The 12,912-nt window shown below is 38.1% G+C and overlaps 1 protein-coding gene across 23 annotated transcripts in view; it reads left to right on the top strand.

Annotated features, from left to right (window-relative positions):
* The window catches only part of LOC143681536 (uncharacterized), a 499,706-nt gene that overhangs the window by 444,356 nt on the left and 42,438 nt on the right, over positions 1–12,912 (top strand). For 22 of the 23 annotated variants that reach the window (XR_013174696.1, XR_013174694.1, XR_013174695.1 and 19 more), the window contains one exon: positions 464–515. The exons of the other annotated variant lie outside the window; for it this stretch is intronic. Coding sequence is in view for 1 of the 22 variants with exons in the window: in XM_077158643.1 (XP_077014758.1) it covers positions 464–515 (52 nt within the window). In the remaining 21 variants the exon portion in view is untranslated. The remainder of the gene's footprint in view (positions 1–463; positions 516–12,912) is intronic. 23 annotated transcript variants of the gene reach the window in all.

Below are 12,912 nucleotides of genomic sequence, written 5' to 3'. Positions count from 1 at the left end.
AACACAATACTCTTTGACCTCTGGCATTGCTGGGTTCACAATGTTATTTCATTAACCTTATAGTAACATAACTTTGCAATCTGATGTGATTGCATTTTAGAGCCCACTTAGAGCTTCATGGTAGGAAGTTACTGTTTAAAATTAAGATAAAAATTAAGTATAGAATTTTATTAAAATATGTGTAAAATTTTAATGATATTACTGAGCTATTGTTTGAAAGATCATTTTTCTTTTAGTTACATTTATCTCAATAATTTTATTCCCATTAATAAAATAGTAATTAGAGTCAATGGAATGGCTAAAGAAACTCAGGGGAATATTGGAAGTCTACTGGTCAATTAGATGTTAATTAGTCAAAATATAGGATGGCATTTTGATATAGTTTGGTAGGATTACAAATGAGAGTTTTGTAGTTTGTTTATTATAGGAATATGATCATTCTTTCTCTTTCTCTCTCTTTCAGAGAAAATCTGTAAGCTATCCCAGGAGGAGTTTTTTAGCTGTGGAGTCCCCAGGTAAAGCAAGTCTTTCAATTGATTTAACAAAAGACTCTAGTAGGTACACAGAGAGTTGAAATATGTTATGATATTGCTGTGTATTCAGTGATAATTCCATCATAGGTAATAGAAAGTATCGTACTAAAAAGGGTAAGAAAGAAGCCAAAATTCATGAACATCATAAGAAAGGCAGCATCTGTCGTTTCAATCAGTGTAATTGGTGAGTTACATCCTGAGAATTTGTGTTACTCTGTGAATGCGAGATATCATTAAAAGGACAGAGATGGGCTTTTGTCCTATCTGTGGCTTAGTTGAATTAAGGTAGCTGGCACCCTGATGGTAGGCCAGGCAACACAACTGTAAGTCACCACACAGAGGGTTCCAAATGTTTTTGGCTAGTGAAGATGATGCTGCCCAACCTTCTCACACTGCCACTTCATTATGCTGTGAGGAACCTTCCTGATTCTCCTTAGCCAGTCAACTTCAGAGTGATAAGGATGTAGCTTTAAAATCGGCTATCCCTAAACTTCAGCGCTTATCTCTTGTGATCATGGGTGTTTAGGCAACGTCTGCTTCTCCAATAAAGAAGGTGGATAACTGCTGAGGTGACGGTAAGAAAATGTGTGGCACCGCACCTGTATTGGTGTGACTAAACTAGAAAAGCAGGCGTAGAGGGAAGTAAACACTCAGGCAGGGGAAAGAAAGACCAAATTGCTATTGTTGAGGCTTGTTTTGGGACTGGATAACTATGTGTTTGAACTCACTGCAAAATAGTTTGGGACCTTTGGCTCAAGTATCCTGAAGTTTCCATCCTGGTGGGAATGGTGCTCTAAACCATTATCAGGAATGTATTTATTTTGGCTCTGAAATCCTCTTATGTCGAAACCAAGGAATTTACAATGCAAGAACCACTTCATAGGCAAGGGGAGTATGAAACTAACCTATTTTTGAAACTTACCTCAGTCCTGGTGACAAATTATGACAAGACTTCAGCAAACTGACTATCAATAGGGCACTAAAAATGTACTCAGAGATTTTTTTCTTTCTTTTGCCAAGATGAAAATTTATATTGTTGAACATGTTTAGTAATCATCAGTATTGGAAATCTTGCATCTGTATAGTCCTGGCACAGCTACTTAAAATGCATCAAGATTAAGTAATAGCCAGAAATTAACATAAAGAAACTTCAACAGCAACCTACCCCATTAGGTGTACAAAAACAGGTAAAACCCAAAATCAGTAAACATACAATTAGAGAATTGTATTAATCCACAGGTTAAAAAATGGATTGGCATGCTCAGTTGTTAAAACAGGATAATATCAGAATGCTTTTATTTATTTACTATAAATAAAGCATGCCATATCCATGCAGTCAGAGCCAAAGCTTTAATGCCAGGGTAGTATTGATAACTGATGGCTGGCTATTATGTTGAATCGCTTATCCAAGGCACTTGGAACTTCTCTCTCTTGTTCTTTGACTTGAATTTTCATACTGAAACTCTTTACTTTTTATTTTTCAATGGAAGGCTCAAACCTAATCTTTGCTTGTCTTTAAATAACCCCCAGTCTTGAACTCAAAGTTTACTATGGATGCACAAGGACTTTCTTAATCACTGTGTGCTTATGCATGTCACATCCCATAAAAGGTGCATTTGGACAGAGCAGGTGGTTATTAGTCTCTGATTTGATATGCATGCATGCAGTGTCTTTTTTTTTAAGGAATCCTGGTATTATGATCATTGGAGTCCTGGACTTATGGCCATTTCTTTTGTTGCAGTTTCCATTGGTCTGCAAATTGCTACCTGTCTGGACCTTTTTCCTTTCCAGCAAGTTTCACTTAATGAATAAGAAATAGGCAACCTTTTGTATAATGTGGCTTGCGGGGCTAACAGGCAACAACCCCTACTCTCAAAACTCAGTTGATCATCCATAGTAGTCAACAATAATGATCCCTTTTTGAGCATGTTCTGGGTGCTGGTCATTTCATGTGCCCTTTGGGCTCCTACCTATGTATTTATGTTCAGATTCTTAGGCTTCCTTACCTAACCCATGCCTGTCTGCTAAGGGATTAGGTAGGTCCTGGGTTTTCTATTTTATCTGTTCCCTCCATTGTGAAACATTTGAACTGACTTTCCTCTTAATGGGTTGGCCAAGCACGAAAATAATCATCCTGGCCAGGCTTCACTCAAACAAGAGACAGATAACTGCTTGTTAGAAGATGAACAGAGTGAGCATATATCAAACGCAGGTGTGATCCCACAGGCTTGCCCTGAACTTTCCCTCTTCTGACCCTTCATTGCATTCCTTAGTTGAGCCTCCAGCTTTAGAGTCTAGTCCAGAAAATGTCTGACCCTCTACTGGTGGGTGATGTACAGATCAAGTCCCCGACCCTGGCCACTCCAACTTGATTCTTTGTTCTGCGGTGGAAGGCAGTTCTGCAGTTTATACAGAAATGGCACCTGCAATTCACAGAGCTAATAAGTGGTAGATCCAAGATTCTAGCCCTGAAGTGCTTGACTTCAAAGTGCAGGCATCCTCTACTATGCACTTTGACTTCCATTATTTCTCAGTCTTTAAAAGGATTTTTGGTTTTCAAAAGTTTTTCGTTGCGGAAGCCTTGGATCAAAGAAAATCTCTGGCAGAAGTCCAGTATGTAAAAGAAATAAAAGCAGCACCTTTTTAGTTAGATCCTGAATACCTGAGGCCTGGCCCTCTATACTTTCTCTGTTTTTTCCCTCCTGGGAGATTTTTGGGATGAGGAGGTTATGGGGGATGTCTGAGTATAGTTGTGTAGTTGCACAGAGCACACCTTTAATGGGTACTTTTCACATCATAGATATGGGAAGTGTTCAGTGTACCTTCAACAACTGTAAGCAGAGGACCAAGTGGTTCTGCAGAGAACAGCTCAAGAATCATTACTGTTGTCCTGGAAGTGTCAATACTGCTGAAAAGTATCTTTTTTTTTTTTTTTTTTTTTTTTTTTTACCTTTATTCTAAATGCATTTACTATAGTTTATACTTTAGCAGCATTTAGCAGAAAGGAGATTGGTCCTAGAAATTCAATTGCATAAGAAGTGGGACAGACCCTACTTCTTGGAGGATATGGTGTGAAGCAGTGGATCTGTCTGGTGCTAGAGCAAGGAGAGCAGCCAGGTATGGCACCAAAAATGATCTTTCTCTTCTTTAAAGTTTTCACAGGGCTATCCTGCTTGTTCGTGCTCAGGTTGCCTCATGGGCAGCTCACCATTCTTTTGATCCTCCTATGACCACTATGCTAGAACTAGCCACTAGACCAGAGAAAGGGCTGGAAAAACTCCATCCCCTAAAGGCCTGAAAGCAGTCAAGAAGGAATTTAAAACAGATTATAAAAAAATAATGATATGATTTTGCTACTTTAATAAACTGGGAATTTTGTGATGTCCTAAAACAAACAAATCAATTTTTTTCTCTCTTTCATACCTCCCCAAATGAAGAATAAATTCATGCAAAAATAAACCTATATCCCATTTTCCTTTCCCACCATCATTGACCTTGTTTCTTTTTGTTCAAACGACTTAAAAGTCTGTTATTTAGCAGCTCCAAGTTTTCATACTTGGCTTAATGAAACTGATTGTATTAGAATGGTACTATGGTCAGATATCATTGATGCATGCATTTTATTTAAAGTTAGCAAAAGTGTTGGTTCTGGAATCCAGTCAACTTGATCTACCATAAACACGAGTGTTTTAAATGGAACTAAGCATGATGAGGTCAAATTTTCTGATTTTCTGCTGTGTTCATGTGTCATTGGACCATTAATCCAGTGATATTAGCTTATTTAAATGCTTAATTCTTCATTTTAAAAAGTAATTTGAAACTAGTCTTGAATATCAATAATCCATTTTGGGTTTTCTTCAAACCTTTCAGGATTTAATAACAGAATTTATATTTCAGGCAGCCCACCCAAGGTGTTAACATAGATACAATCTCTCACATAATGTAGTTTTTCAAGGCCGGTTATATTACCCTTTTCCATTAGACTGTATAAATATTGCAGTTCATGTCCAAATAGATCACCAGTTGAGTTAAAACCATTGGTTTGACCCAATGTGATATTATTTCTTAAGATATTATATTTAATGTGGAGAATGCATGATAATTACAGTGAATTTTTCAAACACTTTTTATATGGCAGCCAAGGAAAACTTAATTCAAGTTAATAATAAAAACTTAAAATACCATCTATTTTATATGATCGTATTCGTATAGTATGTGTCAACAGCATATCTATATGGAAATTCTTCTGTAAGCCAAATGCATTTTACTGCTGAATTATATAGCTTGAAAAGCAATAGTGTGGGAATGAAATATTTAAAAAGATGTGGAATAGGTATAAATGCTATATGATTGAAAGCCTTGGATGCCGCTTTCATAAAGATTTACTTTTTATATGGTACTAATAAGTTACTATAAAAGCAGAATTGCTAATAAAGTCTTCTAATCCATACAGCCAGAGTTGAGGCTTTCGTTTTTGGCAAAAATTCCAGTGATACTTTTGTTGGGTTGGGATTTAAGATGGTTAGAGGGTTGATTGTACACACCATCGAAAAAGGCAATCACCTATGCCCTTTAATTTGTATGTCAAATGAACTTTACACCTCTTCATGAATCTCTTTCCATATATCTCATTGATAACCTTTGGTTTAACTTTGTCTTTTATTACTACAGATAGCCCTGGTGTAAACCATTTATTAATTAATTTTGCCCTAATGTGAATTAATTTGATATTACCACCTTCTTTTGGTTTTTGAGTATAGAATGAGAAATGTGATGGGGAGGGAAGAAAGAATTAAATGCCTCTACCCATCTCACGTCTTTAGTTAATGGGGCTCTGCATAGCCAAACACCAGCAAAGAGATGGTGGGGTAACTGCAGAGAGAAATGGAGAAGCAGCACCATAGAGCAGAAACCTAACTCTAAGAAAGAATAGAAATCTAAGAGAATGCTACTGATTTAATATTTAATTGTTCCCTGAACTGTCCCTGAAACTGCAATTGCACATTTAAAAATATCTGAACACAACGTGGTATGTGAAAACAAAAGCATTTGGTATCTTATGTGCCAGGTTTCATGCTTTAAAATCTGATATTCAAACTGTTTTTTTTTTTTACACTTCCCAACACAGCAAAAACAAAAATTCAACAGCACAGGCATACAACAGAAACAAGAGGGGAATTGGAGAAAATAATGGTAATTTTTTTGTTGTTGTTGTTAACAAAGTAGCAGTAAAATGAGGGAGCAGAAAAAAAAAACACAAAATTTTTCACTCCACCTAATTTACTTCTTATAAATATTTTTTCCATCAAAATAGCCAAATGCAAATGAAGTTTTCTCAAATTATTCTTTTGTTCCAGAGACTTATTGCTGTGAGGGTTTTTCCCCCCCTCTCTTCTGATTTAGTGTCTGGATGGTGGCATCCCCTCACAGGAAAAAAAAAAAAAAAATCCCTCGACAAGCTCAGGCAGTCTTGGTCCCTGGAGATCTTCCAATAATTAGAGTCGAGCAGATCCAGGGAGGAAACCGGCAAGTCTGGGAAGCATTCGTCTCTGTCGTTCTTGCACATTTAGAGTTATTCTGGTAACGCCGCTCTTGTGTATGATGAACTCAGCTTGCTAAACTGTTTAAACTAAGGGAGAGACAATTGACGAGAGATGAAAGTGCCCGGATGCTAGGCTGGGAATATTGGGGGTGTGAGCGGTCTCGAGCCGCGAGCCGTGATGTCATGTAAGTACAGACAGGCAGCATTAAGCGTGGAGATTATGGGTCTGCTCTTTCAGGTGAGTAAACTATGTGGGAGTAAATTCCAGGCGGCTTTGAGATGTCAGATACAACATTTTTAGGTTCCTGCCATTTTCCTTTGATTCGTTTCTGCTGCAGGACTCTAGAGGCATGAAATGCAATCAAGTACCCAGTTTACTAAGTTCCTACAGAAAGAGGACCCAGCCAGTGTCTGTACAGGCACTGGACATGCTCACCACTGTCTAGTGGGGCTGTAGAATGAAAGCTCTTAAATTAGGAAGGTTTTCAGTAAAACAGAACCTTCCAGGAGCCCTGAGGGATTTGGGGCGCATGTTGAGCAGCCTTGCAAAGAGTCACTGCCTGTTTCTCCAAAGTGACACAGCTCATTTAGTGACTTAAAAATCCTACAACGGTGGGTTCTGACTCTTCTCTCCTGCTCCTCTACACGTTTCCAAAGGCAACTCTGCTCTGGGCAGACCAGCCTTAGGCCTGCAAAAATTATTCCTGACTTTGGATTTCTTCTTATGTGTGAAATTTACTCCCTCAATCTGCTGGTCTCATTTATTTAACTACTCAGCTATTTTCTAGAATTGAGGTGCTTATTCGCTTTACAGTAAGCTGTGAATATTTTTTAATCACCACATTAAACTTGGACAGACTTCTAAATTTAAAGAATCTCTAATTAGGAATGAATTCCTAAAATTTTTCTGCAAACTAAAGTGATGGCAGCTGTTAACCCTAACACAAGGAATGCATATACAGAGAATTACAGTATGGCAATTTAGATATTACCTTGCATATTCTTTCAAGTCCTGGATCCCTTTAGAGGAAGATGAATATATGCCCAGATAAGTCAATACATGTCAAGCTCTTAGAACAGTGTTCTTCCTTTTAGTAAGTACCCAGGAAGTGTTAACTATCATTTTCTCCCACTTTTTAAAGATTGACGGTGGAGACAGAGCTGGGCATTTCTTAATCCTTACAACTCACCAAATGTGAAGGTGGCCAGTGGGATGAGTCTGTCAATTGTCTGTCTCCACCTCATTTTTAGTAGCACTGTTGGGTTGCCCTGCTAAATCTAGGAATGCACAAATTCCAGAGGAAAGGAGATGCCCTGCTTTCTACTTTCTTGAGTTCATTTTGACCACCAATTTCCAGCTGTGTATGGTGGCTAGCCTCAGACTGAGAATGTTTCATTAGTTCTAGGATTCATGAAGCAAGCACAACAAGCACTTTTAGCCTTAGTAACACAGAGGCTTCTCATCCTTGTAGTCGACTATTGGGAGGATCAAAATTTAGATTTCTTTCTTAACTAGCTGTCAGGCCAATAAACTTGAAAAAACTGTACAATATGCACAGTGAATTGGAAACACAAAGTATGTGTGGAAAAGTGTTTTATATAAATCCTGACTTATTTCAAGCCACTCATCTGAAATATGCATGATCTATTGAAAATTTTTTTAATGGCAACATAAGCAGTCATTGACAAAAACACCGTTCTTGCCAAACTGCATTTGGTCAGTGAAATATACATCAGCCTTCTCTACATTTTCTCTTGGATTCCCTCCTACAGATTTTCCTCATGCACAAGGGCAAGAAGTTTTCCTATGTCTATCCAAAGCAGACTCATTCGGGATTCCACCATAACCTTCCCTCATAACTGGATAAAATTACTCTTATTGGCAAGGTCTGGTTCCTTGCATGTTTTAGGATCACAGCTTGATTTTCATTAGGAACACATGCACGTCTCTACTGTACTCCAAGCACACTGCCCCTGCTAGTTTTTATGAATAGGTTCATGCATTTCCCTTGCTTTGATTATTTTGAAAGGCTAATGATCTCTTGACAAACACACCCATACACACACACACAGTAACCTATAAGAGCCTGAACAGTTATTTTATTTGAAGGTATTGCAAATTTTGTGACCTTGGGAAGGAAAGAACCATAGATGGGTAATTTGCAATGTCTGTGCATGAAGAAACAATTGCTTAGGGTGTTACTTAGCCCCAAGTTTCTTAATCTTTCTGTTTGATAAAGATAGTGATAGGTTTCTTTCTTCCTACAAATCTAAGAGGTGCCCAGTGGGCACACACTCTCCTATGTTGGAAATTTTTAATAGTTCTATGTGGATGAATAAATTCTGAGAAGTACTGTGTGTGTGTTGGAGAGAACAACCCATGGAAGAGAGGTTTCCCCAAGGCTTGTACCCAGACAGGTGGATGTTACTGTACCCCACGTTCTGTTCTGTAACCATCACTTAAAGGACATTTCATCTGTATTAGCAGTGTAAATGTCAACAAGAAACTAGGGCATCTTACCATGAAACAGAGGGGTCATGCTCTCTGTCCACTTCCCCCTCCACCTTCCCTGCTCCCCTTTCACCTTCCTGCCTTTTCTTTTTTGTCTCATTATCATTTAAATGTATATGATACTCAGTTGACATAGTTACTCTCTCTGCTCCCAGATGCCCTGACTCATTTGTTCATGGTAAAGAGAAAAGGGCTCACTAACTTATTTAAAGCCTGATCTCCCAAATGTTCTGAGTTCATTTCTCAATGTGTTTATACAAATAAATATATTGACATATATTTAACCTTTTTCTGTACTTGTCGTGTAAACATTGGGTGTGTTGCTATCAGTACAGCGTAGCAATTAAGAACTGGAGTTAACTTCCTGGGTAGGTATCCTGTCTTACCACTTACCAGCTGTGCAAGCCAAGGCAAGTGACATCTTTTTGTTACTCAGTTCCCAAGACTGTGATGTGAGATTAATCATCATACCTATTTTATACGTATGTCATGAAGACTTCTATGAATCTCATGGTAAGCACCTGGAATTGTGCCTGGAATATAGCAAATACGTAATACATGACAATTATAGAATTACTGTGATTAGACCTTTAATTTCAACTTCTCTTCCATTGAACAGATGTTAAAATCTAAATGTAATGATAAATATATTGCAATTTCTTTATTTCGAGAAAAAAGGAAGCAAGTATGCCCATTTTGGTGAAGAAGTGGAGTTAGAGCGACAGGCTGTGTTTCCACAAAGTGCTGCTGTTCTAGATGGAAGCTCTTCTCTCTTCCATCTTATTTAGTTCAAGAAGTGCAGTCCTAAAGAGAAGGATGGGAAAACTTTGGGGAACTAGGAATGTCTGCATTCAGTTTGGTATAGTGGAAAAAGCACTAAGAGTGTGAGAACCTGACTTTGCTATGCAGTCTTGGTAAAAGTAACTTCCCCTCAATTTTGCTTTTCTATAACATGGATATTCATGACTTGATCAGTCAATTTCACAATTTGAAGATCAAGTGCACTGATAAATTTGAGTGACCTATAAAGACTAAACTCATGTAAATTGTGATCATTCTTTCTGTTTTGGGTTAAGCCCTAAGCAGAGATTGAGAAAGTCCAGAAGGTGGATAGAAAAAATTTCCCCCCTCAAAACCAGTAAGGCATATTGCTACATTTTCTATGTCCTAAGCAAGGTAGAGATACATTCAGGTTTCTGTTACTCTTTTTTTGATCTGGAACATAAGTCTTCCTTAGGGAAAGTTGCCTTTCCAATTATGAAATTTATTCATATGATAAAACACATGTATAGAATAAAAATTTTGATATCTTTCTGAGAATTTCATATGATTTTCAAAAAACGTAAGTTAAAATATAAGAAAAAATTTTGTCTTCAATTCTAATTTCTCTTTACCCTTTTGCTGTATCGGAGATCAGCTCTGACCTCACAGCAAGCACTTTTGACATCCCTACTTTCCGTGTTAAATGTCAAGAATATGAGAACCTACCTTTGTCAGATATACCCCGAGTACCTAAGAGCCCAGCCCTTCCCTATGGGCCTCTAGGTGTTGTGAGCTCCTTGAGAGCAGGGTCCCTGCCGTTATCAGGCTCTAGCCCTGTCTTTGGTTCTCTCTAGGCAGTTAGTAAAGGTGTGTTTGCTAAACTGAAATGAACTGTTGAACAGTCAATCAATCCATCCATGATGTGATGCTACTATCCAAACAGGGTAACTGCTAACAAGGCCACTGAGAGGATAAACTCTGGCTGAGGCAAAGATAATTCTGCTGCCGTGAGGGTAAATCCACTGTAGACGTCCCATCAATTAATCGATTACTCCATTTTAGAATTCCTTTTCTCCTCTCCCAGCCATCTGACCATAACCTTTTGAAGTGAGGCTAACCCACAGACAGCAAATCCCTTGGAAGGACAATCAAAACCAAGATGAGGAAAATGTAAAGAGCAATGATCTATTAATGTATCTTTAGGCTTGCTGCCTAATTCCCCTTAGATCTTCTCTGATTTCTTTTAGATTGTACGAATATAGAAAAAAATGCTAGCTTCAGCTAGCATTCCACAAATATGTAATGGAGTGAGTGTTCCTGTTGACACCTGTAAAAATCCCACTTGAATTTTGCCACATTTATGTTTCATATCGTAAAGCTTTTTAGCTGGAGGAAGGTCGTTGGAGCTGAGCTGTCTTGAGGTATTGATATGACTATTTTCACTGCGCTGAAAACTTTTTTAGTGTGATTTTTAGGGATGCTGAAAACCAGCCGCCAAAGACCATGTAGATGAATATTTGGGTTATCGACACTGCAGATTAAATAATTCCAGAGCAATGGGTGTTGCAAAATAGCTTTTCCTCAGGAGTTTTTCTTTTAGAGTTTTGCTCTTGGAAATATCAAACATCTGCCTAGGGCAAATAACCAAATAGCTGCAATTTTCTAGCTCAATCCTATTTTTGGCCTTCAGTGGCAGAGGCATTTGAACACCCATGTTGGAGGCTGGATTCTCATGAAGACTTGGGAACTGAAGAGAGCCAAGCTGTTTTAGATCAATTGCTCCCCATGCTTAAAGGGCTAGTAAAAACAGGTTATAATGTTTACATGACTTTTTATGGGTCAAAGTTTATTGCAGTTCTATTCTATGGCCTACAGCGGAGGAACATTTCACAAGATTTTGCTACATTTGACAGTTCTGTTTCAGTGCATCTGGTAAGGGGGAGTTTCTTGCTTGCTTGCTTTCTTGTACTCTTGCTTTCTGGATCTCTTTCTTTCTCTCTCTCTCCCTCCATTTTATTTTTTTTCCATTTTAAAAAGAGTGAGCTGTTAAGACTCCCTAATTTCAAATCATATTTCTCTTACTTAGAAGGTCATTAAAGTGGGTGAGACTGAAGATGCTGTAGATGGCACAGAGAAACTTTAAAATTTCAAATGGTTTCCAGTCTTCTTTTGAGATTCATATCCACAAAACTCATAAACAGAAGGGCATTGTAACAACAGACATGTGTATTTGCAGAAATGTCGTGTGATTTTTCTCTTCTCTGTATTAGTCAATGGAGTCTGGAGTGCCACATCTCAGATTCTGGAGATTGGCATAGTTTTGTTTGCATTCTCGTGCCACCATTGGGTTGTTTATTACCTCAGGAAAATTTCCTAACCTTCCTGAGCTTCAGTTCCACAACTGAAAATGGGGTTAATGACACCTAACTCACAGCATCATTGTAAGGGTTACAAATGAAATTATGTATGAGCAGCACACAGTAACAATAATTTTATCCATTATTTCATTAATCAACTATTACTGAATACTTATTGTGGGTCAGACACTGTTGTGGGCCTTTAAGGTATAGCTTGGAACAAAAGACATGGTTGGTTCCTGTTCTCCCATTCTATATGGGAAAGATGGACAATACCCAAATAAGTATATGTCAGATGGTGTCAAGTATTATGAAGAAAAATAAAACAGGATGAGTGAGGTAAAGAGATAGACTGGTCAAGAAAATCTCTCTTATGAAGTGACATTTGAATAGAAATCTGAATCTAGTATCTGATTAAGCCTCAAAGCTGTCTGAGGCAGAACATTCCAGGAAGAAGGAAAAGAAATGCAAAGGCCCTGGGATTAAAGGAGGGGTGTTGTGCAGTGGAAATCCATGGAGGCCAGTGGGCTAGAGCCAAGCACTCTAGAGAGTGAGGTAGGGGCTGAAATTAGAGAGGTTCCCAATCGTGGGCCACATCAGGTAGGGTCTTATAGGCCATTTGGAATTTGGTATTTAGTCCAAGAGAAACAGGGAGCAACTGGGAGGATTTGAGCAAAGGCATGCCAATCTGGTTTCCATGTTAAAAGGATCCTTTGCACTTCCATTTAGAAAATGCACTGAAAGGGTGGAAGGGGAGAAGCTGGGGAAAAAAAAAACCCTTCTACCATTTAGCCACTGTGAAGCAACACAAAGACAAGCAGTCTAGGTCTCTGGAAGTTAATATTTTATCCTTGAAACAGGTGCTTCATATTTATTAATATATATCTTAGTTTATAATCTAGAGATTATATTAATTTTGTTCATTCTGTCTTCATCTTTTTTCTGTTATCAATTTCAAGTGTTCAAAATGGTAGATTCTCCCTTGAGATTACTGTTAATTTGGGGCTCTTGTGATTTTGTGATTTTTAAGATCTAAAACCTCAGTCAAGTTTGATTTTAATTAGGGTGGTAAGTGAACCCCATCCTGGGGTGAGAGGAAAGGATGTCTTTAAATCATGGAGAGTTAGAAGTTGAATTGGGGCATTTGGCTCCTGGAGAAGCATCCTCAATCACAAGTCAAGTCCAATCACCAAGGAATGTGACACC

Source organism: Tamandua tetradactyla, chromosome 4 (genome assembly GCF_023851605.1).
Source record: "Tamandua tetradactyla isolate mTamTet1 chromosome 4, mTamTet1.pri, whole genome shotgun sequence".
NCBI lineage: Eukaryota > Metazoa > Chordata > Mammalia > Pilosa > Myrmecophagidae > Tamandua > Tamandua tetradactyla.
The sequence above is the reverse complement of the archived record's forward strand: the minus strand, read 5'-3'. Positions and strand labels throughout refer to the sequence as shown.